Source organism: Squalius cephalus, assembly GCF_949319135.1.
Source record: "Squalius cephalus genome assembly, chromosome: 11".
Classification (NCBI taxonomy): Eukaryota; Metazoa; Chordata; class Actinopteri; order Cypriniformes; family Leuciscidae; genus Squalius; species Squalius cephalus.
The window spans coordinates 20,201,162-20,229,069 of record NC_137132.1 but is presented as its reverse complement, the minus strand read 5'-3'; the positions used below and the strand labels follow the sequence as shown (position 1 = coordinate 20,229,069).

The window sequence follows — 27,908 nt, the reverse complement described above, 5'->3', positions numbered from 1 at the left end:
ACACAGAGAAACGTGGGACTGCAAAGCAAAGGGGACACGGCAACGGATTTAGATGAGGATTATCTCTGTTATAGTGGTTTCACAGCTATGAAAAATAAGAAAATGCAAGAGGATTAGTGACAAACATCAAGAGGAGCAAAATAGCAAAACAGAGTGAGAAAGCGAGATGCGGCTCGCCTCAGAGATGAAAGAGATGCTCGTGTTCATGAAGAGACATTCAACCCAAGGAAATCTCTGAAATACATTCAATATGCTACAAGATTTTTATTCTTCACTGCCGAGGGGGAAGTTGATGAAGGTAAGAGAATTTCTAAAAAAGAAATGCCTAAAAAAGCTTTTTATCACAACAAAAGTATTGTTCTAATAATTTAACATGTTTTATTGCTTAAGACTAAATGCATTCCAAAGTTTACGTAAATTATAAAAACGTCACTTTTATAGCCTACACCAATATATCTATTCAAGTCATGGGCAGTTTTGTCAAAATGAATGCAAACAAGTGTTTATGAGTATGACCAATGTCCAAGTGACTGATTTAGCTGTTTCTGCTTTTAGGATTTGTGCTCAAATGCATGAATATTTTGCCTACTTGTATGCAGTGCTACTGCTTTATAGTCTGCATAGTAGAATCAAAGACATTACTGTTTTAGTGTAATTGGTTAAAACCAATCCCTCACAAGTGAACGCAACAGCTTACAAGTATACAAATAATAGAACCAGGGGTCCATTGATCAATAAAAAAAAAATATTGCATATACATAACGTTTTATTCCTCTGGGTTGACTGAAAGTCTAAATGGGGGGTCCCCATGTGTCTGGAATAAACCTTTTTATAAAAAATTGCAATAACTTTTTATAGACCAGATAGGTTTGTGTTTTGTGCTTCAACACATAACTGTTATACACTAGGTCTAATGGAGTTCTGTGTATAAATATGATGTGCCCAGTGATAGAATTTGTCCATATGAGCTGAATTATCTGATGAACTGCACTAACATGTGTCTTTTTAGTGCTCCCAGATGCTATAGATTTCGTTAGTGTTTCCTTCCCTCATCCTTCATATATCGGTTCTTTATGGTTATGAAAAAGGAATATTTTCAGACTGACTGTAAATGAGTCAGTCTTCAGCATTCATGTCTCACAGGCTTAATCAAGATCATTTTGTCATGGTTGACCTTTCAGGCGCATACATTTACCGCCTATGGGGCAAGCCGCCTCATCTCCAGAGAGGCATCTGCCATAGAATAATGTATGAATACATAATCCTTCATGATTGCATTGCATCAGTGTGCTTTTACTGTATGTCATAGTGCCCCTTTTGCAAATTTTTCTTCCTGCTCCAATTTATTTTTTTAACTGCCTATATGATGCATATATTTACAGTAGCTTCATAGGCTATGAAAGTAATGACAGACCTTTACATGTTTTAGAAAAAAAACTTTCAAAGTGTTTTGTTTTTTTCAGAATGTGATTACATATCCAGCTGCAAGGTCAAGTGTCTGAACAATCATTACAACGAGACATACTTTAAGCTAAATGAAGCAGTCAAATAAAGTGATTATTCAGTCTTGAACCAGGTCTCAATTCATATACTGTAAACTAAATACCTTTATATTGCTTTGATTAGGCTGTATTTTCCCCTTTAGATTTCCCATGGTTTGATCAACCACTGGTGACTGCAGTGTTCTCCAGCCTTGCTAAAACCTATTGTAAATAATGAATGCATGGAGGGTGGTTGATTATGCTTCTGGAAATATTTTTCTGGCCATAGCACAGTTTGCAAAAGAGTCTTATTTCCCTTACGTCTCCCATGGTTTCACAAAACTGACAGAAGCATTCTAAATAGAATGAATGGACCTTTTTTGCCATGGCCATTATTATTTATGTGCATATTTGGAAAGTCATTGAACCGTGTTATAATTTTGATCTTGGGCTGTCAAATAACTTGCAGGAGGTTTGGAAACCAGTTAAACCCTGCACAACATTTGTCTATATTATTTTCTGCTATTTTTACATCATTAAAAAGGGGAAATATTTTTTATATATATCTGATATCATTTGTTTTTTGCATCTACCTTGATCAAAACTCTTGAATCAGTTTTTAAAATACAAGGGTGTTTGCCTACACCATGCATCTGGATATGTGATATTACAATACTCTTCTTCGTCATCTTGTCGTGCTAAACTGTGGCTGTAATGAATTGCAAAACGATCGGGGGTAACGTGAACAGTCTTTAATATAAAAATCCCAAAACAGGAATAATACATAGGAGAAAACACACAACCATTTAACTAAAGGCAACACACAAGTGATTGAGCTTAGGGCTTAAGTACACAGGGAGAGTGATCAATGTAAAACAGAACAGGTAAAGGAACTAATTAACAACCAGGGAAACTAAAGATGACTGGGAACTCAGGCAAAATGAACACAGGAAACACAGTGACAACAAAACCAAAACAGAATAAACACTTTACATTATGCCCCCTCCCCCCTCTCGCTGTAACAGTCCAACTAAGGAGGGAAGGTGGGGGCTCTGGAAGAAGACGTGGAGCAGGTGAATGGCAGGAAACAGGAGAAGGTAACGGGAGAAACCAGGGCGGTGATGATGGTGGGAGGAGCCAGGGAGGAGAGGAGAGCAGGAGAAGCCATGTGGGGACCCAGAGAACAGCGGACAAAAGCCCATGTCAGAGTAAAGAGAGGGAGGAGCCATGGTGGAGACTTGGCTGATGAAACTAGGGGGACGACTGACAGAGACTGAGCCGATGAAGGTGGAGACCCATGCAGAGCCGATGAGACCACGCCAGTGGGACTAAGGACCAAGGTGGAGCCGGAGGGACGGAGCAGAAGGGGTGGAAAGACAAAGAGCATCTGAAAGCCTGGAAGTGTGTGGCGCAGGCTGATCAACATCTGACCATGGAGGAGTAGGATGAATGACGGAGCCCGGTGGAGCCGTAAGGACGATGGTCCTAGGTGGAGCCGAGGGAAGGAGGAGCCAAGGTTGAACTGAGTAATGGGCTCAGCGGCTGGAGGTGGACCCAGGGCTACTCTTGCCAAGGTGGTGCTGGTGACCGGAAGACCCGAGGCAAATCCATACAGTAGGGCTGAACGATATTCTGTTTTAACATCAACATCGCGATGTGCGAATGAGCGATAGTCACATCGCCGGAACATGCGATGTGAAGGGTAACGTTAGTACCATAGTGTAAGAGAACGGTAGCACCAGGGTAGCACACAGTAAACACGAGTTTGTTGTATGGCTTTTTGCTGGGGTGACATACGCGTTCCTGCACAGTGATTGGTTCGCTGTGCCGCGCTCACCGCTCACAGCCAACATTCACTGGCAATCCTATAGCTAAAAATGCGCGACGAAGTGGATCCGCCGCAAAAAAGTCAAAATCAGCTATTTAGGACTACTACTAGCCTATTTCGTCTACAAAAAGGAGGATGTATTATAAAGTATTTTGCTGAAGTATTATAAAGTTGTGGATGGTTGTCTTTTTTAAAAAAAGTCGTTTATTTTTCGTGTTCGCATTTATGAGGAAAAAACAATGTTACGTGACATTACGGACGCGACCGTTATGAAAGCCGCACTAAAAGACTGCTTTAAAACTTTAACAGAGACCTCAAACAGAAATCACAAAGCCTTTCTTTAAAACGAATTTCGTTTTGTATTAATTGTATCTTAATTTTAATCAGTATTTCATTATACAATTTCCTGGATTTAGCCTAATAAATAAAAATTAATTATAGCAGCCAGCGCCTGAACTGGAGATTAAGCTATCATCCATGAACCGAAACTAAGCATAAAAGGTAGCCTACTCGCCTCACACACCTAAAAATAATAATAATAATAATAATAATAGTAAAAAAAATAGAAATATAACTATTATGTACAGAAATCTCTACTTTTAAACAGAACCATTAAAAAAAAAAATCTGTATGAAAAGTGCATTTCTCCCGAACACTGCTGCGAAGATCGCGAGTCAGTATTGTCAACAGAAAACACTTGTTTATTAATAAACAATTAAAATGTCTCATTGTAATATTTTACATATTATTAATCATTACTTTTGCTGGTTCTAGGTGCCGTTTAGCCTACATGAACGCGTCACTGAATCAGCACAGAAAACAATTTTTCGGGTCCAAGAACGTTAGGTCCTGTGTAGAACGTTCACCGAATTCTGAGAGAAATATGTTTCTGGAATAAAATATTAAGTGGCCTTTTGTTACTTGTAATGAAGCTTGCTTATAGTGAAATTATTAATAACATGGAATGGTAATTATTGACTTTAGCCTGGATTGATGGCTCGCAATATCGCGATATATATCGTTGCCAAAAAAAATATCGCAATGTAATTTTTTTCCAATATCGTGCAGCCCTAGTAGTGAAGTCAGAGGAGGAGCTGAAGAGCTGAAGGACAACAGCGGACTGACTGGCTTTGGAAGAAGAGGCGGGAGAGGGAGGCTGGGTGGATGGGATCTCTGGAGACACAGGAAACTTAGAGCTATATACACAGTATAATGTAAGAAATTAACTTACTCTTTGATGCACGCACACATGCAATTACTCAACATTACAGCATCACGGATGTATTGCCGTTATCACCACCGTTAGGTCCGTCTTGTGCTAGTAATAATAATGGCGATCATACCTGTACTAAACTGCATCAGCGCCCGGGGCGGGAAAAATGTAGGGCAGGACTTAACTTTTCCATCGGAAAAACACGTCATCAGAGAAGAAAAGAAAGGCCGGAAAAAAACAAACAAACATATTTCTCAAAATATCTTCTTTTGTGTTCCTGGTATCCCTTTAAGGGCCTTATATAGCCTACTACAGTACAACATTTACTGTTGGTTTAGGAACTACTAAAAGTGGGAGAAAGGATAGTGATAATGCAACTTGTTAAATTTCATTGTACAGAAGCAGGAAGTAGAGTATGCTCAGTTGAAAGACTTTCAATTCGTGAGAAACCACTACATTTACTTACTGCAGCAGCTGAAAAAAATTGAAGACATTACAGTCGAGGAAGAAAGGGCTACGTTTCTTGGAATGCAGTGTCATCCTCTGCAGCTGATGGTGATGAATTCCTGTGAAATACATGGAAATAATGCTGCAGTCTTGTCAGTTTGTGTCAGCGAGGACTACTGTATATGCTTTTGTGTGTTGCGGTGTGCCTGAACTTGCTTTATCTCCCAGAAGTGGCCTCAGAATGATCACACTTACTTGTCTGTGGTCTGTGGGTGTTAAAGTGCTCCAGTGTCAGTACTTCGACTACACCGTTTCGTGCACGCATCCGTTGTAGTTTAGTGGTCAATAAATCGGTGTCCAGGGGCCAGCAGTCGCCATCTTTTCAGCCAGCATTTATTGAGCGAATTTTAGTTATAGTGCCTTGTTTATAGCCGGGCTATAAATCCCCAAATGTAAATGTGCCTCAAGCAACACAAAGCATAAATAATCAAAGACAGACTATTCCTAACAAAATTTTAATGCATTGTCTAATTTATCTCCTTTCCTCTCTTGCCGCTGTAAGTGTCTAGTAAATACTGGACGTGAACCTGTGAAATTGAACATGTTTGAAACGTATCTACAAAAACAACGAGTATACGGACTCGCAATACACATATATGTGTGTGTTACTTTGCAACAGGCTTTGTGTGTTTTAATCAAAAGCTCAGTTGGATCAAAAGCAAAATCGGACCAAATTAACAACAAATAACAGTTCACTTTATATGGAGCTTTTGGACACTGCAGTGAAATCAATCCCTGCAGTGGATGATCAATAGTTTGAGTAGGCTGTAAATAAAGTGATTGACAATCACCTGCAGTTCAGCTCACAGCTGGAGGTTCCTCTTTCTTCAGAGGATTTTGATTAAGTATTACAAATGCTTTTTCAGTCATTTAGGTTTTGCGTTTCAAATCAGATGGACACATTTTGGCCAAGATATAGGCAGTATTATTCATTTGATTGAAATAAACTCTACTAAATAGCGTGGTGTATATTGTTTGGTTTATTTTCATTTCCTTTAAACTAATATTATGCTAAATAAAATGCAATTTTGACAAGTGAACTCCTAATTAGTCATCACGACTACTCTTGGGGAACTTTGCACATTATTTTGAATTCGCTGACAGGCTGCCAATCAGTGAACTGCTGGAAATGTCTTTTTAAATCTCTTTGATTAGATTATTCAACCCTGGTGTGTGATGCTGAGCAAGACTGGATTATTTGTTTACACTTTATTTTAAGGTGTCATTGTTACAGTGTAATTATATATTTAAGTACTGAGTAATATTAATTAACCACATACTTACTATAGGGTTAGGGTAGGATTAGGATTTGGTTGAGGGTTAGCTGCATGTAATTATGCATCATTTAATGTTATTACTATGGTAAGTACATGTAACATTATGTAACAAGGACACTGTAAAATAAAGTGTTACCCAGTACTTAAATGTATAATTACACAGTAACAGGGACACCTTAAAATAAAGGGTAAAACTTTAAAATAAAGGGTAACACCTTAAAATAAAGGGTAACACCTTGTTACTACATGTAACGTGTAACAAGGACACTGTAAAATAAAGTGTTACCGCAAGATTATTTCACAGAACATATTACAGAATATATGTAAAACACATTGCTACAAACTAATTTTGAGATTTAATTCGCACTGGAGTATTGAGTGATAAAAAGTTATCTAAAATTAGCTTCATGTGGTAACTTTTAAATGAAACAAAATTAAAGTATTATTTAACATCACTGAATCAACCTAAATATATTAGGTTACACTAGCCAAGCTAAATTTAACCCTCTGATGGTCTTCGTTTAGCAGTCACACTGGGGGCCTTCCCGGTCATAAATGACCGGACACCTAAAAATGAAACTTCCTCCATCCCAGTAAAAACCAATGCAATTTATTTTTGTTCTATAATATTTATTCTTTTTAATTTAGAATTTTGAGACAATTTGATTGAACTTATTAATATTTATGCAATATTTATAGTTCATTTTTTGCCATTGAAAATAATGTTTTTTTTTTGTTGTTTTTTTTTGAAAAAAAAAAAAAATTCTATGCAGTATTTTCGGGTAAAATAGAGACTAGGCTTTCAGAAAAAAAATAAAATAAGAAATATATTCATCAATTTATTAATCATAAAATTAAATAAAACATGTTATTGCATGGGTTTACCACTAGATGCCTGTATAGCTCTAAATGGAGATGTTTGTGAATTCTAGTTGTTTTTGGACCAAATTACTTACTTTTAAGATGTGGATTGAATGTATTTTTTTAGAAATTCTCAAATAATACTTTTTGCCAAGGTTTATAACATTTTATTAATTATTATTTTAATAATTTTAATAATTATTATATTAATTATATATACATATATTAATTATAATTATTAATTATGTTATGTTTTTCACTCTTGATGTTTTAGAGCTTCACCCCTTCATTGCTGAACATTTTTTTTCTGCATCGTGGCTGATTTTTAGAGAATTTTTGTGTTTTTGTAAATTTCCCATTCATTTCCTATGGGGGTAATTTTGACCGAAGACCAAAATCATAACTAATTTTTTTACGAGCACTTAGCATGCTCGGATCATGAACTCAATTTTTTTTGTGTGTTCACATACCTAATGCCAGAAAAGTCACCAAGTTTCGTAACATTCTGATGAAGCTGTGATTTTTAAAAATTCAAAACAGATTTTTGTAATCTGAATTTATTGGTGTGTATGTGTATAAACGTGTGTTTGTATGTGTGTGTGTGTGGGTGGGTGTGAATTTTTTGCACTCTTGATGTTGTAGAGTGTCACCCCTTTACTGCGGTGTACTTTTTTTTAGAATCGTGTCCGATTTGTAGATTGTACAGACAAAAATTCAGAGAATTTTTGTGTTTTTGTAAATTTCCCATTCATTTCCTATGGGTCGGTCATTTTTGACCGAAGACCACGAGTGTGACTCTTTTTGTTTACGACCACTTAGCATGCTCGGATCATGACCTCAATTTTTTTTTGTATTCACATACCTAATGCCAGAAAAGTCACCAAGTTTCATAACCTTCCGATGAAGTTGTGATTTTAAAAATTTCAAAACAGAAAATTTTTCGGTCAGAAATGACCGAGGACCATCAGAGGGTTAAAGGTTAGATCAGGTAGAAATAGCTCCTTACAGTAACAATTGCAGGTTAACATTTTTTGTACAGTGCATTAGAAAGAAGAAATGCATTAAATGTTAAGCATAACATAAAAATGTTTATTTTCTCCTCGTTTCTTGGATTTAGCCTTGAATATATATTAAAGGAGGACAGATTGGGGGCCACCTGTCATATGTCTGCCGTCCCACTGTGACACTCTTTAGAAGCAAGATTATGACTGTGGAAACCTTCTTTGCTTAAACATTTTTTTACTGAAATGCTTCATTCAGAGATACTAAAGTGGAGTGCATAACATCCAGATGGCCAGAGATGGTGGCAATATGCTTATATGAGAGAAAAGAGAGCTTTCCAGGCAGCATCTGAGCTCCAGGGTCAGTCCATCAGCCTCTGAGATGGAAGTGTGGCTGCCCTGCTGTAAGTGAGATGATAACACGCTGGGAAAGCAGATGAAGACAAATGAGTGCACCAGTCTGGACATACAGCACCCGCTCGCTGCTGTCCACCGACAGCATGAAGACTCAGCCCAGTGCTATTACAACTCAAGAGTTTTGAGGCATATGTCACTAGAGCAACAGCAAAATAGTCTAATAAATAATACATCAAATAAAGACGAATAACATTTGATTTCGAACTTAATGCCCTCTGAAATGCACCGTGGAGTCGTCAGACTTCCCTGAAAGGAAATGGAAATGACCTTGGCTCTGCATTATTATTCATAAATGCATTTGTTTCTGTGTGAAATGCAATGCCATTTACCAGCAAGCACACAACAGAACGAAAAGGAAAGATAAAATAAGATGAATTATGTGTCCCACGCATTTCACTGCTATAAAATTCATTAACGGACCATCCTTATAATTAATCGAGCCGCCTCCCTTTGGCTCCATTAATTACAGTTATTTAAAGTGAATAATATTCCAAAAAGAAAAAAAAAAAAAGCTTGGTACTACTGCCAAATGCTCCGGTTTACCAAGATGATGAGAAACTCATCTCTCATAAACATACCGTGGCCTCATTTCAGGTTCATTTTCAAAAGTGATTTTTATAGATTTTATAGATTTTTTATACAACCCCAAATCAGAAAAAGTTGGGACACTGTGCAAATTGTGAATAAAAACAGAATGCAATGATGTGGAAGTTTCAAATTTCAATATTTTATTCAAAATACAACATAGATGACATATCAAATGTTTAAACTGAGAAAATATATAATTTTAAGGGAAAAATAAGTTGATTTTAAATTTCATGGCATCAACGCATCTCAAAAAAGTTGGGACAAGGCCGTGTTTACCACTGTGTGGCATCCCCTCTTCTTTTTATAACAGTCTGCAAACGTCTGGGGACTGAGGAGACAAGTTGCTCAAGTTTAGGAATAGGAATGTTGTCCCATTCTTGTCTAATACAGGCTTCTAGTTGCTCAACTGTCTTAGGTCTTCTTTGTTGCATCTTCCTCTTTATGATGCACCAAATGTTTCTATGGGTGAAAGATCTGGACTGCAGGCTGGCCATTTCAGTACCCGGATCCTTCTTCTATGCAGCCATGATATTGTAATTGATGCAGTATATGGTCTGGCATTGTCATGTTGGAAAATGCAAGGTCTTCCCTGAAAGAGACGACGTCTGGATGGGAGCATATGTTGTTCTAGAACTTGGATATACCTTTCAGCATTGATGGTGCCTTTCCAGATGTGTAAACTGCCCATGCCACACGCACTCATGCAACCCCATACCATCAGAAATGCAGGCTTCTGAACTGAGCGCTGATAACAACTTGGGTTGCCCTTGTCCTCTTTAGTCTGGATGACATGGCGTCCCAGTTTTCAAAAAAGAACTTCAAATTTTGATTCGTCTGACCACAGAACAGTTTTCCACTTTGCCACAGTCCATTTTTAATGAGCCTTGGCCCAGAGAAAACGCCTGCGCTTCTAGATCCTGTTTAGATATGGCTTCTTTTTTGACCTATAGAGTTTTAGCTGGCAACGGCGAATGGCACGGTAGATTATGTTCACCGACAATGTTTTCTGGAAGTATTCCTGAGCCCATGTTGTGCCGTCTAAGGGCCCGACGATCACGGGCATCCAGTATGGTTTTCCGGCCTTGACCCTTACGCACAGAGATTGTTCCAGATTCTCTGAATCTTTGGATGATATTATGCACTGTAGATGATGATAACTTCAAACTCTTTGCAATTTTTCTCTGAGAAACTCCTTTCTGATATTGCTCCACTATTTTTCGCTGCAGCATTGGGGGAATTGGTGATCCTCTGCCCATCTTGACTTCTGAGAGACACTGCCACTCTGAGAGGCTCTTTTTATACCCAATCATGTTGCCAATTGACCTAATAAGTTGCAAATTGGTCCTCCAGCTGTTCCTTATATGTACATTTAACTTTTCCGGCCTCTTATTGCTACCTGTCCCAACTTTTTTGGAATGTGTAGCTCTCATGAAATCCAAAATGAGCCAATATTTGGCATGACATTTCAAAATGTCTCACTTTCAACATTTGATATGTTATCTATATTCTATTGTGAATAAAATATAAGTTTATGAGATTTGTAAATTATTCCATTTTTTTTACTCACAATTTGTACAGTGTCCCAACTTTTTCTGATTTGGGGTTGTAGATCTATAGTGAAAAATCCTATAGGATTCATGCCTTCACTTTAAAGCAGTTAATGCATACCGTAGCACCTGTTAGAGGTATTTTCATTTTGAAGCAAAAACTGCTGAGCATCAGCTATCAGTAATGTACCATATAATGAATGATCCCTAACACAAGCCCAAACATAGCAGCAAAAATAGCTAAAAAAAATATGTAACATAAATAATCTACTCTGTTTGGGGAAAATACTGTAGCTAGATAGTTGTATTTCATTATGCCTAAATGTTAAAAAATGCAATAAGTATTTGTTTTCTTTCTACAGAGATGAAAGAGGAACAGAAATAACAATTGATGTCAGTAGGCTTTGACATTAAATGCCCACTAAGAGCCTATATAAATGCACAAAATCTGACCTAAAGCAAAACACAAAGCCCTACGTACATGTTTTTTAATCTCTTTCAATGTCTATATTTATATTTTCAATAACTCATCTTAGGGGATGTATGTATTTATTCTTGAGTTGTCAATCATTGTAATTGTAATGGAACTGATTGCATAAATTAAAATGATTTGCATTGGGTCCATATCAATATTTTCTGAGGGGAAAAAAACATGGTATTATGCATGCCAGGCCAGTAGTTGGCGAGGTAACTTTGTAAAGAAACACTAAACGCAGACTGAACACTTAAAACGCATGCGCATGATGACACCTTTTTTTCAAATTCGCATTTTTGTAGTTTGCACACTGGCGATAACTCCGTATCACTTTCAAAAACTTGCACTTTTTGAAAGACTTTTTGCAAAAACTAAATAAAAAAAAACTGTTTTCAGGCCCCCAAACTGATGTGTAAATGAACAGCCAAAATGCATAAAACATTTTCAGTTTTTAGTTGAAAAGTTTGCTCGATTTTATCTAGCTGTCATTAACACAAGAACGTCTTATGAACAGCTGTAAGTTCTGTAAATCTTGTTCATATACATGTAAGCAGCTTTTCATAATTGTATATATTATTCAAAAGCTATGAATTATGTATAAAGACATTTTTTTATGAGAACATGTTGCTGCAAATAATTCAAATGAAAAGCAGATTCATAGAGTATACTGTAGCTGAATATGACATGGTTTATTAGAACATGTCCTTGCATGTTAAAATCAGTTTTTTAAAATACTTTCCCCACACAATTACGATGCAGTGTGTTATTTTGATTTCTGTCAACTACATGCAGCCTCTGTGTTGTAATGGAGAGATTTGTTAGAAGTTGCTCTGTGTGCTGGCAGAGGGGGAAAAACCACCAGACGCCAGTCACTCACTGTTCATAGCTAGAAGAATAATGAGCCCTCAGGCTGATTGACATTCTCAGCCGCCGCATAGTTATGGTTTCCTCTGGTGCTGGCTAAGACATCCGCCCCTGCATCTCAAGCGTCTATGCAAATCTAGGCATTTTTCCAGCACTCGGCCTAAAAAGAATGAGTCGGGGGCTCACTGACAAAAAAAAAAAAAAAAATTGGGTTCAATGAGCAAAGCTGTGCTTGTATGAAGAGCTGCAACAAGCCCAGTTATCTCTGATTAAGATCTGACTAAGAATAAGAATAATGACATTTTTGCCCCAAAGTATGAAGCTGTAAAATGAGATTGAAAAAGAGTTAAAGAAAACAGCTATTTGGCTATTGGTTTACATTATCCTAAGTGATGTCAGTTGAAAAGGAAAGTCGTTTTAGAGGAAAAACAAAATACATTTTGATTACAGAAATTCTTTTGGATTGTTTAAGCACAGAAACATGTATTAAGAAAGTAAATACGGTCAATTGACTTGAAGACCATCTTGAATTAAATTAGTTTAAATTCTGTTTTTACTCTTCGTCTGGCCTTAGATTCCCATGCATTCAACCAAATCCACATTCATATTCATGTGTAGTCTGGTGATTATGCAATTAAGGCTCAGCCCGTGTTTTCATCTTCTGTGGACCCAAAAATATTTCAGATAAAATAGTCTGGTAGAGTATGTGGGGCACACAGTGGAATCTGTATAGCTAGACTTGCTTGATTGGCAAGAATGAATGGAAGCAAGGGACTGCCCACCCCGGTATTCAGTAAGACTTGTTACAAGGTTTGTTTTTGCCACACAAAAGGATTCTCAGTGGAGCTGAAATAATGGGCTGAAAGTTTCAAGAATGTCTAAAGCGAATGGAGGGGGAAAAGTGCTGCAAATTCCAGAAACTATCTGGCTTAGGTAAGCAGTACTAAACCAGATTTCATTTCACTCAGTCAGCTAATGTGCATGTTACATGTCAAAAAACATTAGATTTGAGAAATGAAAATCAGGAATGGAAAGAGTATTTAATCACCCCTGGCAGATATCAATAATTTTCATCTGTTGAGGATTGATGTTAAATATATATATATATAGTATACTTATATATATATAAGTTTACATTTTTTTTAAACCTGGCTGCATTTATTTGATCAAACATAAAAACATACTGTACAATTAAAATAACTACTTTTCCATTTTAAATATATTTCGAAATGTAATTTATTCCTGTGAAGGCACAGCCGAATTTTCAGCATCATTACTCCAGTCTCCAGTGTCACATGATCCTTCAGAAATCATATCAAGAAAAAAAATATTTTTGAAAACAGTTGTGCTGCTTAATATTTGAAACCGTAATACATTTTTTTCAGGATTGTTTGATTATTAGAAAGTATTTATTAGAAATAGAAATAACATTATTTGTAACGTTCTAAATGTCTTTACTGTCAATTTTGATCAATTTATGCATTCTTTCTTGCTGAAAAACTGTAAAAAACGAAATAACATTTCCACGTACTTCACTTTGTTATATATACACACACACACACAAATCCGCAACTATTTGTGTGTACTGCCTTTGGGTTGTCAGAGCCCAAGCCCCCAGTAGGACACTGTATGTACCCTCTTACACTCTTCACATTTGTTGTGTACTCATAAAGACAGACAGGAGCACAAACAGGTAATGTTTCTCCAGCCAGCGAGCCCTTCTCTCTCCTCTTAATGGAGACATACTACCAGAATAACTGCTACACACTCTATATTTCTGTCTTGTCTCTAGCACGCCGGTCTATCTCTGCGAATAAAAAAAGTGAAAGATGTGCTTCGACTTGTGTCTAACTGCTTTCTATTTTCCCACCAGCTTCCCCGAAGTCTTTGAGGCGTAAGAGCTCAGAGTACATTCTGCCACAAGTACTTCTGTCATCAAGGGGATGTAACGCCACACTCAAGTTTTCACTTAATCCTCTCACAGGTAAACGGCGGGACATTTTGCCGGAGGAATTTTGCGCTCAAAGAGTTTTTAAACAGAATGTGAATAAGGTATCAGTGGTAGAGCTTTCTAGAGAATGAAGAACCTGGAATAGATCTCTACCTTTTTTTGGTTGGAACAATGGCAGCATGAAACTGTAGAATACATTTTTCTTCACTAAGTTGGAAGTAGGGCAACATGGCAAAGCCCTTCTACAGGCTTCAGCGCTTTTTACGACGGACTCAGCTACTCTTCTTCTTCCTCGGTGTCGCCTACATTATGGCTGGAAGTGTCCTTCTTCTGCAGAGACATGGATTGGTGGTGTCACAGCGTGGGACGAGCAGTTACTTTCCATTACCGTCTTTGCCGTCTCCTCCCAGGTCCCTGGAGGCGCCTGCCCTCCGGACAAGTTATGGAATAATGAGCGCACGGCTCAACGGCAAGGGGGTGGGATACCAAAGCGGTTTGTCCGAAGACAATGCTGGACCACAATGGCTGACCTCACGAAACCAGGAGATCCGATATCTGAGACGCCGCTGGTTCCACAGCCTCATGTCCGAACAGGAAGCGTCTAGAGTGGAGAAAGTCCTTCCGAAAAGAAAAATCCGACACAAAGGTGAAAGTCTGTGCTAAATGAGCTGTGTGCTTTTCAGGATGACAAATTGGTTGTTTATGATAATTGGATTCTTTTCTCAATTATCTCGATTCCAAGCTGTGCTGCAGAATCTTCCCATCTGTTTGTGCAGAAAAAGGTCACGTTCTGAATTTGTGATGCGATTGTTATTCTTCGCTCAGGCACTTACATCGGCTGCTTTCTGGATGACGCCAAGGACCGTGCGCTCAAAGGGATGGTGTTCTATGACTTCCGGAAAATGACCAGCACCTTGTGTCAGGACACCTGCATGGAAAGGTATGTGATTAATACACAATATAGTTAAATACAGACATCTTTTGTTGTAACCATGGAGCCACCGAAAAGCAGATGGACATCTGTTGCCTTGAGTCTCCTTTGTGCTTATCTTAAATCACGAAATAATGAAACAGTGTTTAGGGAAAAGAACATGCAGCGTGAATCCGTGTGCCAGCTGGCGGAGCTCATGCTGGGAATGGGATCAGGCCCAATTAATGGACCGCGACTCTGGACCTGGCTTCCGCTAATGCTGGAGGAGAAACATCTATCTGCCGTGATGGAGTATGCACTGTCTCTAGTTCTTAGGCCGATAGATAATTGACCACCAGAGAAAAAGTGTGAGGAAGACTGACCTCCTGTAATTACCCCCAACGTTTCAGAGCTTATTTAATTACTTGGGTGACATTTGCAATGTTCAGGGGGAATCCAAATAGTCCATTAGAAACCATGAAACCTAACCATGAGCTAGAGATGATTTTCTTTGTTCACACTGACATAGTGACTTCCTATGAAGAAGAAATCATAATTAACAGTGTTGACAACTTTTAAATTCCGGTTTTCATCATGACCTGTGCAATATTATGGTCTTGTATTACAGCTAGATATAATGTCTAGGAAATTGCACAAAGAACAAACAAACTTGAAAAAAATATTTTTCTATTTCTATTTCAACAAATGATTAGTGAAAAGGAGCTACAGATCGTCAGCCTCAGAATTAGTATCATATAATACGTAATTTATTTTTATAAATGAAATATTATTTGAGTTCTTTTATTTTCTGTTATTTTATTTGCTATTCTTTGTAGTCTTGTTATCACAATGTTTAAAACTAAATTTGGGATTTTATCATTTTCGTAATTTAGTAAAAATTTGTAAAAATTGAAAACGAAAAATAAAGGAAATAAAAGGAACAAGAAAAAAAAAATCATTAAGCTTAAAAGTTTGGGGTCAGTAAGATTTTTTAATGCTTTTGAAAGAAGTCTCTTCTGCTCACCAAGGCTGCATTTATTTGATCAAAAATACGGTAAAAACATGTAGTATTGTGAAATATTAAACAACTGTTTTCTATTTGATTTATATTTTAAAATGTAATCATTTATTTCTGAATTTTCAGCATCATACTCCAGTCTTCAGGGTCACATGATCCTTCAGAAAGATCCTTCAGATTTGGTGCTAAAGAAACATTTATTTTTATCATCAATATTAAGTTATGCTGCTTAAAGGTAGGGTAGGGAATTTTCGGAGCGGCTAGCAATAGCAAGTTAGCTATGAAAGCGTGAGATCCCACCCTCCCTTCAGAGCGTCTCCAAAAGCCAGCACAGTTTGCAAAGCATCACGAGTCGAGAGATGGCGTAAAACTCAAAGCAAATAACATTACAATAATAATCAACATAAACAACTTAAAGAGCACTGACCTGTACCACCTGACTGCTGCAGTTTCATTTCGCTGTTGATAGTGTTGCCATTGAAACATAAGTTTGAGTCACGAACCGCTCCGAATATGCAGGTTTCCATCTCTTCCAAATTACAGTAGTTATGGCGTGAACGCAGCATAATAAAAGGTCGTTGCTGTTTCGGTTGCGGTGCTCGGTGATTGACGTCTGTCTTACTCTGCATAGCATGAAACAAACTGATGGCTTGTAATGTCTGTGTGAGCAGGGTGCACCCATCTTTGTAAAGGTTACAACATTTTGTAACCTTGTAAGACATCATATTTATGGAACCTGCATCTAAGAGTACATTCTGTTTGCTCAGTTGGAAAAGGATCTGACATCCCAGCCCAGTATTATCCTCTTGCAGATAGGTGACAGAAAATCTTCCCCTGCTCTGTGTCTGCAGGTACATGTCTGCTCAGACTGTGCGATTAATTCAGAGTGCAGATTAACAGTGGGAATGTCCCTGGCGAGGTTGCCATGGCAGTGCCAATGCCACGTTTAAAGCAGAGGATCAGGGAAACAATTTGCAGAGGGGCTCAAGCTAATACCTGTTGAGCCCTACACCAACATGCTTGAATGGAATCGTGCTGCGCCTTTTTGCAACCTCCAAAAAAAAAAAAAAAAAAAAAAACCCAGAGAGGGCCAGAAGGACAAAAGCATTGAGATTGAGGATGATCGTTGTGGTTAACACAACCATGACACTTGCTGTCTCGCCACTGCATTCATTATGCACTGCATTTATTATATGCTATGCATTTATTATGCACTGGCCGCAGATGCATTGCAATTTCATTGTATATCTGATTTGCTATGACAATAAAGTTTCTTATGTCAATGTGATTTAACAAAAATTTTCGTTGAGATGGAGATGCATGCAGAGTCCTGGACAAGCTCGTTACTGTGAGAAAGCTGGGCAGGTGGTACGCCCTGAGAAGGGCTGCCACTACAAAGTGGCTGAGTCTAGCACCACAGGGTATGGAAAGGGTGAGACAGATGTTTGGCTCAGCAAGCTGGCCAATCACCAGCTGGTAAACCCCTGGGCTCACAGGCAGGGATGGACAGAGAGATGCAGGTGGACTTTAGCAGAATCCCTACTGGGTCCGGACTGCATTCAAGGGTTTTAGTGTGAGTTACTTGTGTGAGGCTTTTCTGGAAGACTAGAGTGTTTTTTGAAAAATAAATCTTTTGTTACACTATAAATGTTCTTACTGTAACTTTTGATAAATTGACTATAATGCAGCCTTGGTAAAAAAAAAAAAAATAAATAAATAAAACTTACCTGAAACATATCAGTTTCCACAAAAATAAGCAAAAAAATAATAATTTTCAGCATTGATAATATTGAGAAATGCTTTGTGTGTATGAAATTATCATATCAGAATGATTTCTGAACAATCATGTGACACTAAAGACTGGAGTACAGATGCTGAAAATACAGCTTTGCATTACATGAATATAAATTACATTTTAAAATAATTCTTGTAAAATAATTATAATAATATTTCACAATATTACTGTTTTTTGATCAATTAATGCAGCCATTGGAGCATAAGATACTTCTTTTAGAAACATATATAAAAAAACATTATTCCAAAATTAAACTGGTAGTATGTCACACACATTATATATATTGTATTAATATTTCTTTTGTTGTGAAAAATGTAATATCGTCTTGTATTAAGAAATGAAAGAGTTTTCGCTGTAAATATTCATGCTATCCAACCAGGGTGGGTTACTTTTTGTGAGTATAATTAGATTTTGAATGTTTTGTTTAACACAGCGGATACCAGTTCGCTGGCCTTGAATATGGGACTGAATGTTACTGTGGCAACCGCATCACAAGCGCTCGGATGAAAGAAGAGGAGTGTAACTTGGACTGCAAAGGCGAGAAGGGCGCCATCTGTGGAGGTGTGTCCCGTCTGTCCGTTTACAAGGTGGAGGAGGTTCTTCCTGGCCAGCGGAGATGTAAGTGCTTGAAATAAGTTTACTTATTCTCAGGACAGAACTTCCCACTCTGTCATGCATAGCTTTACCAGTGCATTGGGAAGCATACAAAATCACTTAAGGAATATTAAATATTAATCATACAAACATGCAAAAACGCATAACTCTTAGGCCCGGTTTCACAGACAGGGCTTAGACTAAGCCAGGATTAGACCATAGATCAATTAGGACATTTAAGTAATTTTTATAAACATGTTTAGAAAAAAACATTACTGATGTGCATCTTAAAACTAAAAAGGCACTGATATATTTTTAAGATCAGTCAGTGCAAGTTTATTTCAGTGGAAACAGCTCAGACTTACATTTTAGTCTAGGACTAGTCTTAAGCCCTGTCTGTGAAACCAGGGGTTAAAGTCTTAAAATCGAATATGCTGCTCTCTAGCACTGCAGTTAGTGTGTGCAGAAATGCAGCTCAACTGGAAGAGCATAGTCTTGACAATGAAGGTGATGGGTTCAATTCCTAGGAAACACAAAAGTAAAAAAAAAAAAAAAAAAAAAAAAGTATATAACCTAATTGCTTTGGATGAAAGTATCAGCCAAATGAATAAATGTAAATATGAATGCACATACCTGCAGTTCCTACCCAGCGCTGCTTCTGCAGGTAATCCAGTCTGGCAGTGGAGCTTTGATGTGGCCATATGTTTGAAACAGGTTCCTCCATCAGTCTCTTCCACATGCTGTTGGACCTCAGAGTCCAGACCCAATGTCCCTCTGCAGTTTCATGGCCAACTGGATTCGGCCCAGCACAGCACTCACAGACACAGCTATTAACCACGGACCATATGTTTTGTGGCTTAAATTGAAAATACTATCCATTGTACAAGTTAATATCTTGTTAAGAGGGATTTGTGCATCACTATTTAAATAAGATGTGCATTGTACAGTTAAGACAGCTTTTAAATACAAGTTTAGTTTTTCATGCTGCTAAGAAAACTACAAAGTTTCTGGATTGACAACCATATTTAAATGCACGATTGAATCGTAATTGCAATAATTGACTGTGATAACCAATGGATGAGACAAAATAAGACAAAAAAAAAATGTTCAAGCATCAAACATACACAAGTACTTAATTATTATTATTTTTGCTCTGATACCAAAATTGGAACAGAGAACCGTAAAATTTTACTGGCATTGGAACTGACTACTGAAATTTTGTTACCGTGACAAATAGTTTAAGTTAAAATACTATGCTGAATTGAGAAACTTAACCTTAAAAAATGCAGTAAAAACAGTAATATTGTGAAATATTAGTATAGTTTTAAAATAACTTTTCCATATATGTCAGGATCACTATCGTCAAATACGATTGGCAATTACATACAGTTAGGATTGGCGGTATGGTTCTGTTCTGGGCAAGAAGTCCCTGCGCATCCATGCAGCCTAGCATGGATAAGAGCAGGGAGAGCAGCAATAACCCCCCTGAGGGTAAATAGAACAGAACCAACATGAATGTATTGCAGATATCATTAATTCAAGATTTTAAAGTACAACATAATTCAAGAATTTATTCTGATTCAAGGGGAATCAGAATGCCATATTGACTGACGAGAGGAGGAGCTGGGGATGGAGGAGGGTAATTAGCTCCTGAAAAACACGATAGCTGCTGATAATACTGAAGGAGCTACAGTGATAGGCGTCATATTCCTATTGGTAGACGTGGATCAGCTGAGTGTCAGCTGATGCAAGCTTGATATTATATATACATATACATATATATATATATATATTTTTTTATTTATTTTTATTTTTTTTTCTGTGATGGAAAGCTACATTTTTAGCATCGTTGCTCCGGTTCTCAGTGTCACATGAAAAATCAGAAATCATTCTATATGTCTGTTTGGTGCTCAAGAAACATTATCATCAATGTTTAAAACAGATGTGCTGCTTAATATTTTTGTGAAAACCGTGATACATTCTTTTCAGGGTTCTTTGATAAATAGAAAGTTTGCAAGTACTGCATTTATTTGAAATATAAATATTTTGTAATGTTATAAATGTCTTTACTGTCACGTTCAATCAGTTTAATGCATCCTAAAACTAAGTATGTATGGTAGTGTACTTAAAATAATTATACTGGCCCCTCAAGTTAAAATAAAACTAAAATTGCAGTCCCCCATTTTAAAGGCCTTTTATATATATATATATATATATATATATATATATATATATATATATATATATATATTGAAGCATACTCCCAAACTATTTTATCATCCCTTTTTTTAATTATTGTTGAATATGATTCTAAACGAGCAGTATAGCCTGTAGTGCATAGCATATTTATGTGAAGAATATTCTATGCATAATATTCTGCAAAATCAGAATCACTTTTCCACACCTGTATCAGTGACTGCATGGGGTCTGCCTTGTTTTTGGTAAAGTTGAACACTCTACCTCTTGTCTTAGTCTGAATTTCAGAGACTCACCCGAGAGCTGCAGTTCTCCACTGTGCTAAAGTCTGTTTTAATAGTGATTTGTTTGATGTTTTCATGCAGCTGTGTCTCATTTACAGCCCTCACAAAGAAACATGTGATCCTTCAAACGCAAACGGCGGTCCGCGGGGCCTCTTCATTTAGTTGCAGAGGCAAACAAAAGCCCTGGGGTTTCGTTTACAGAGTGCTTGTTTACTCTGCAAAGGTGACAAAGTGTCATGAAGGCCTTAAATCGCAGTATCCACTCACATTCTGTGTTTGTCCATGTTTTTAATCAGTTTCTCCACTGATTTCACTGTCAACGCTGGCTGGAAATTAGCTGGTGGGTCATTTATACAGAAAACACATTTATTATGATTATGTATTTATGCAGACATATATTGTGTTTGTTGTAAGCCAATAAAATGTTTTTAAATGTGCTTTAATGCTTTACTTTGGAAAGATGCTATATAAATGATAAAAAATATACACTACACAAGGAAATTAATACTTTTATTCCACAAGGATACATTAAATTAATCAAAAGTGACAATATAGACATTTATATTTCAAATAAATTGTGTTCTTTGGAACTTTCTATTCATCAATGAATCCTGAAAAGAATTTATTATTATACATCACAATTTTTCAACATTGATAATAATAAGAAATGTTTCTTGACCTCCAAATCAGCATATTCAAATGATTTCCAAAGGATCATGTGACACTGAAGACTGGAGTAATAATGCTGAAAATTCAGCTTTACATCACAGGAATAAAGGACATTTTTATTCAAACAGAAAAGTTATTTAAAATTGTAATAATATTGCACTATATTACTGTTTTTACTGTATGTAATCAAACAAATCCAGCCTTGGTGAGCATAAAATTATTATATCAAAAACAAACAAAAAACTTTGAAATGGTAGTGCATATCAATTAAACATATTATCATTCATATGTATGCTGTGTACATCTGCTATCATGAGAAGTTAATTCAAAATAAAATGTCAATGTCGTTTTAAAGCATAGTGAGTTTTATAAAATTCATTCATCTCCTTAGATTCAAAAGCACGTTTCTTCTTCTAAAAGAAACATACAGCTGTGCCTGAAAAGGGTTCGGAAAATAGATAGCGTAGTTTCCTTATTCTGTGAAATGTGGCTTCTTTGCTGTTCACTCATTACCCATACAGCCTCATTCCTTGAACTATTTGAAATTTCTTTGAAGTTCTATAAGGGTTTTTTCTTTTTACATCTTATACCTAATTACGCATTCACTGCAGCATTCCAGACCTTAGAGCAATGAATTGAGTGCCGGCACAAAGTCTTGTTCCGACACTATTTTACTCCTGTCAATCAGCAATGTTCTCCATTCTTCTCTGCCTTTAGACAGGAACGTGCGCTACCGGGGATGCTTCAAAAATCCTGACAAAACGACAGCAGCATCCCTGGCCCATGCCGTCCAGCCCAACCTCACCTCCCAATGGTGCATCGAGACCTGCATGGATCAGGTCTGACTTAATATAGATTAATTTAGATTGGATATGGTCCGCTTTAGTTGTTGTTCTTCTAGGTGTACAGATTTTTTCCCACAGTCTTCTAAACACAATCTGATTTTTTAACCTTTAATGTGTCCCTAAAGAGCACAAATTCACTCTGTAATCAATCCTCTTGATTGTGGTATAATTTGGCCCTCTCTATCAGATGGTCATGCTTTGTTCCAATCCAGCAACATGGTAAATTGATTTATCTTTGTCTTTAGCTGAGAAGCTAATTGCAGTGCTTGAGAACGTTTTCGGATAACTCAAAATAGTTGTAATTTGAAGTATGGATGGAGAGACATAGGGGTTGGCTCTTGGTGAGATTCATACACATATTTACTCTATTATCAGGAGTTTCCTCTGGCCCTGGTCAGGAAGCCCGACTGTTTCTGTGGCTATGCCACCCCTCGCTTCACTCTTCACGAGCCAGTGAAGGAGGAGCTTTGTGCTGTGGAAAACAGCAGTCTGCCTAACCAGAGTTCCCATCATCTCTTCCTCCAGGTCTATCAGACACCTGTTCAAGGTAAGACTAATACTATCTCGTTGATCTTAATAATTATCTCTGTAATTGAAGTTAAAAAAAAATCTTACTGAGCCCAAATTTTTTAACTGTAGTATACTATAATTTACCAAGTGTTTCGTCTATCTAATGCCACCTGCCACCAACTAGCTCTAGCAAGAGATAATAGCAACTTGTTTTTTTACAGGCTGTCCTTCCACTGCTGCCTGTTGCAATAGAAAATATGTCAAGACAAGAAAGAAAATTGCAAACAGTTGTTATTAAAAATAAACTTAAGTCATTCTTACCTACAGTATCATCCGGATCCTTCTGAAGGGCTATGCAGAGCTGTAGGTGCTACACAACCAGAAAAAAAAAAAGCACAGCATAATGTTAAAAATTACAATTGTGGTCCTTAAACTAATTTAATTCTGGCTGAAAATAACAGGTTTTTGCTTATAGTTACCTTCTGTAAGTGCCAGTTTTTGGTCCAGATTCCAGATGCACAGAGAAGAAGTTTCTACCTGAAAAGTCAAGTTCACTGGTGGCTTTGTCCAGTTTTCCTGGGGCTGGGAACACCTGGGTGAGGCATCTGATCGAGCTTGCCACAGGCTACTACACAGGCAGTTACTACTTTGATGGCACCCTCTACAATAGAGGTAACACTATCACTGCTATATCAGTGATAATATATATTACCATTTTAAAAGACTGCATGCATCATTGCTGGAGGCAATCTTTCCCACATATTGAGCCACTCTGAAAAATATTATTGCTCAGACGGTGGATGAGATGAATATCAAAAACATTGATGTCTCTAATAGGAAATGGGCATTTTAATCTGCCACCACAACATCTTGGCATAACTGCATTACTAAGCACAACTGCCATTGTCATTAGGAATGGGTATCAATATGGATTTCCTGACTCAATTCAGAATTACAAGTTCTTAAATCAGTCATTTTCAATTCCATTCAAACTGTATTCCACAATTTAATTCATTTGGGAATATTTCCAATATAACTACTGCAACTGATTCAGTAAGTTCATTCAGTCTGATTCAAACAGTAACTCCAGGATTTGTGAGTTTTTGGAATGATTCATTACAAGGACTGTCTCTTAAGAGTCATTTCTTCATGAATCTGACTACATGAAAGTTATTTAGTGCGGCTCACAAGAATAACTCAACAGAAAGATGTCTGTTCTTGCCATTATTTTGTGGTACACAGCCTTATTATCTTATCATGTTCAATTTGGACTGCAAATTCAGGTAAAAATATTACTTCTTTTTTTTTTTTACATGGGGCTGTAGATTTATACAGCAGAGACTCTTTTACAGAGTTTATGTGAAGTTTCTTGACACTTTTCATCTTTTCAATTCCATAAATATACGTCATTTATTTGTGATCGCTTGATATTGTGCATTTGGGCACAGCTGACTTTCTGTTCTCTTTCAAATGCCAAACTTTATTGAGCATATTTTTGTTCTATTATTAAAGAACTTGACCTGCCTTGAAAGTCGCTCTGCCTTTTCAAATCCATCACAGAACCTGACACATTTGCCTGAGGGGGGCCGTGGTGCTCATGCCTGGACTAACACCATTTTTGGATGCAGTTTTTGGAATGTATATGTTTGGATTCAGAGCCGGCACTGAGTGGTCGCCACATGCAGTTGGCTGTATATTCTAATCCTCTTCTCCTCCCAACTGTGCAGGCTTCAAGGGTGAGAAAGATTACTGGAAGAGTGGACGGACCATCTGCGTGAAGACACATGAGAGCAGCCAGCGGGATATAGAGATGTATGACTCAGCAATACTGTTGATAAGAAACCCATACCGCTCACTCATGGCTGAGTTCAACCGCAAGTGCGCCGGGCACCTTGGTTACGCTTCTGATCAGCACTGGAAGAGCAAAGGTATTATGAACGCATTATAAGAGGTCCATGACTCGGAGACACAAAAATGAGACACATACTGTATTCTCATAATATGCAAACTCAAGATTTAGTGCAAATCATTTATGTAATTCTTACCATCCTACTTTCTCCTCTTTCCAGAGTGGCCAGAATTTGTGGGTAGTTATGCCTCCTGGTGGGCTTCTCACGTACTGGACTGGCTGCGTTATGGAAAGACACTTCTGGTGGTGCATTATGAGGAGTTGCAGGAGGCATTGGTGCCTACATTACGATCCATCACTTCCTTCCTCAATACCAGTGTCAGTGAAGAGAGTCTTCTCTGTGCTGAGTGCAACAAGGATGGTCATTTCAAGCGCTCAGGTGCACGACATCCCACCTTTGACCCCTTCACCCCAGATATGAAACGGCTGATTGATGGTTACATCAGTACTGTGGACCAGGCACTCAGAGCCAGCAACCATTCTGGCTTGCCACAGGAGTATCTTCCAAGATGATAAGCCCAGAACTAGAGCACAGGAGTGGTCATCTTGCTCAAGTTTCAACTCTACTACCATGTCCAGGAGATATTTTGATACGTTTATTTCCTCACATATTGGGGTCGAAATTCTGCCATGTGATGCTGTTCTTCACTGGTGCGCTTTGAGATCGTCATGTTTTAACGGCGATCTGTAAAGGAGAACAAAGTTCAACACTGTTGACAACGTGGTGAATAATTATAAAGATTACGTTTGACAACTGTAGATTTAAATTTCAAAAACATCTCTAGTGGAAGCTAAATAAGTTCTCCTTCCTCCTTTGGGAGGAAACTTGAGTGCTTAATTACATACTTCAACTACAAGTCAACAAGAGGCCTAATAAACAACAGATGTAATTGCTTATGAACTAATCTGACATGTACTGCAGATGATAATGACATGTCTACCACAATAACAACATGATCATTTTATTACTATACGGTGACGTTTTTTGTAGGGACCATTTAGACCGTTTACAGAGCTGATATCAATGTATGTAATCTATTAGCATAACAGATGACATTGATTTAAACACATATTGAAGATAAGGGTGGACCGAATGTTATCAACTGAAACGAATCAAGTCATCGGTTGACTAAATCTGAATATTGAGTGCAACGTGTCTATGGTGGTTATGGCCCTGATAGATGAGAAACGTAATACTCTTTCATGAAGAAACAGAATAGTTTTTCTTCCAAAGCTTCAAGATCAAGAAAATATGACATGGCAAACAGACTTAGCATACATCAAAGTCAAACGAGTAGTGACAGTCCCCGTCCCGCTAGATTCCTTCAGAATGGAAAGGAAGCTTTCAGCTGGACTAGACAAGGCTTGCCTTGCGGAATGACGCTAGCCTGATGCTAATCCTCCCAGAGCTGATTAGCACGCCGCCAGCATGCTCCAGATGTGTGTGGATTAAGCGCTGGTGTAATACTCTTTTGCACATTGCCAAACTGGGATCAGCAGCATATTCAGACAATGTCACTGTAGTGCTAGTGGCAGGAATCCCACCGGGGGTCTGTTTCTGCCGAGTTATTCAACGAGATGTAAAAAAAATCTATCGGTTAGCGTCATTCAGTGTAGGCTAAATAAAAATTCCTCATTGTTGGAGTTTGATCCATAATTTAATACCAGTGATTAGTGTTACATAAAGCAGGAGTGTGTAACTTTAAACAAACTCTCCCCTCATCTGTCATTGGTCTGGAAAACCGACAGTAACGCCCCCAAACTCACTCCATTGGTTGAGTCTGTGTTGCTATGCTGTACTACTTGGGATGTTCAAACAAAAAGATCAGTTTAATAGTCCCACAGCCATACTGTTTACACTTTTTGGGCGAATCAACTAAGCTTAGATGAAAATTCTCTCATTTATTCTCCCTCATGGTTATCCCAAACCAATGTTATTTTAGTATTATTGATGTACTATTCTAGTATTTATTAACATTTTGAATTTGCTTTTAATTTTAGTTTTTTTTTTAGTACTTCAACTTATTTCAGTTGGTTGCCAATGCAACATTTCTAATTTTAGTTTGTTTTTAATCTAATATAATTTTTGTATTTCATTTAAGCTTTTATTTCAATTAATGAAAACCATTTTAGAATGTTTTTTAAACCATAATATGTTTAGTATATTTATATTTAATGGTTTTAGCTAACATTAACAACTCTGCTTCAAACTGCCATGACTTTCTTTCTTATCCAGAGCACAAAAGACATTTTGAGGAGTGTTTTAACAGTTTTTGTCCATACAAGTCATTGGGGTCCAAAAGACATTGGAGCTGACTGACTTTCATTAACAGCCGAAACTTCCCTCAAAATACCTTTTTTGTGTGTGTGTTCCATATAATGAAAGAAGGTTTGGAACGACATGAGGGTGGATTAATGATTTTTCATTTTCGGGTGAACTATCCCTTTAAGCCCTTATTAACTATAAGTTACATTATTTTGGCCCCAAAGGATTCTTACAAAGAGATATACATCAGTAAGCTTAACACAAGTATAATTAATGAGCCATATATGAGGTTTAATGAAATATATCAGATTTCGCTTTAGGTTTGTTCTATAAGCCTCTGCTGTGGAGAATAAAATGCTGTGCGCCTGATATGAATTATAAATGAATTCCATTGCGCCCCCACTGTGATTTCCTGCAGGCTTGGTGCTGAGGTCATTGTGTCTTGCCTGGAGAACTGTGACAGATTAACGTCTGAATGAAACAGAATTTTATTTCCATGCACATCGCTGCAGTATACGGTGCACATTTGCGCTACATTGAAACGTGTACAGTAGTATGCGACTGCCTACGTCTTTTGTGTGCGTGTGTGTGTGTGTGCACATAATGTTGTTCATGTTTTGGTGCCTCATTCCATGGACAAGAAAAAAAAAATCGAATTTTATTATGAATTGATTATGTTCACTGAACTTTCCACAGAAGCAAATAGGTTCTATTTCTGCCATCCTAGAACAAAGGAACAAGAGGCATAATGAGCTCAAGTGTTTTTTTTTACTTTCATAAACTCTCTTGACATCGGTCAGACTCTGTGACTGCTTTTCACTTGAGTGGATGCTATTGAGAGGGGCCGGTCCCCAAGGTTTGACTGCGGTTGTGAAAATACAATGAATAAAATTCATGATGCA

At 37.5% G+C, this 27,908-nt stretch overlaps 1 protein-coding gene across 1 annotated transcript; it reads left to right on the top strand.

The window, feature by feature from the left end:
* Positions 1 to 27,908, top strand: wscd1a (WSC domain containing 1a). The gene is made up of 9 exons (XM_079886973.1): positions 1 to 298; positions 13,933 to 14,656; positions 14,836 to 14,950; positions 18,167 to 18,351; positions 22,194 to 22,315; positions 22,697 to 22,868; positions 23,339 to 23,503; positions 24,559 to 24,759; positions 24,901 to 27,908. Exons 2-9 carry the CDS (start codon positions 14,239 to 14,241, stop codon positions 25,251 to 25,253), a joined length of 1,731 nt encoding a protein of 576 aa, XP_079743099.1. The 5' UTR covers positions 1 to 298; positions 13,933 to 14,238; the 3' UTR covers positions 25,254 to 27,908.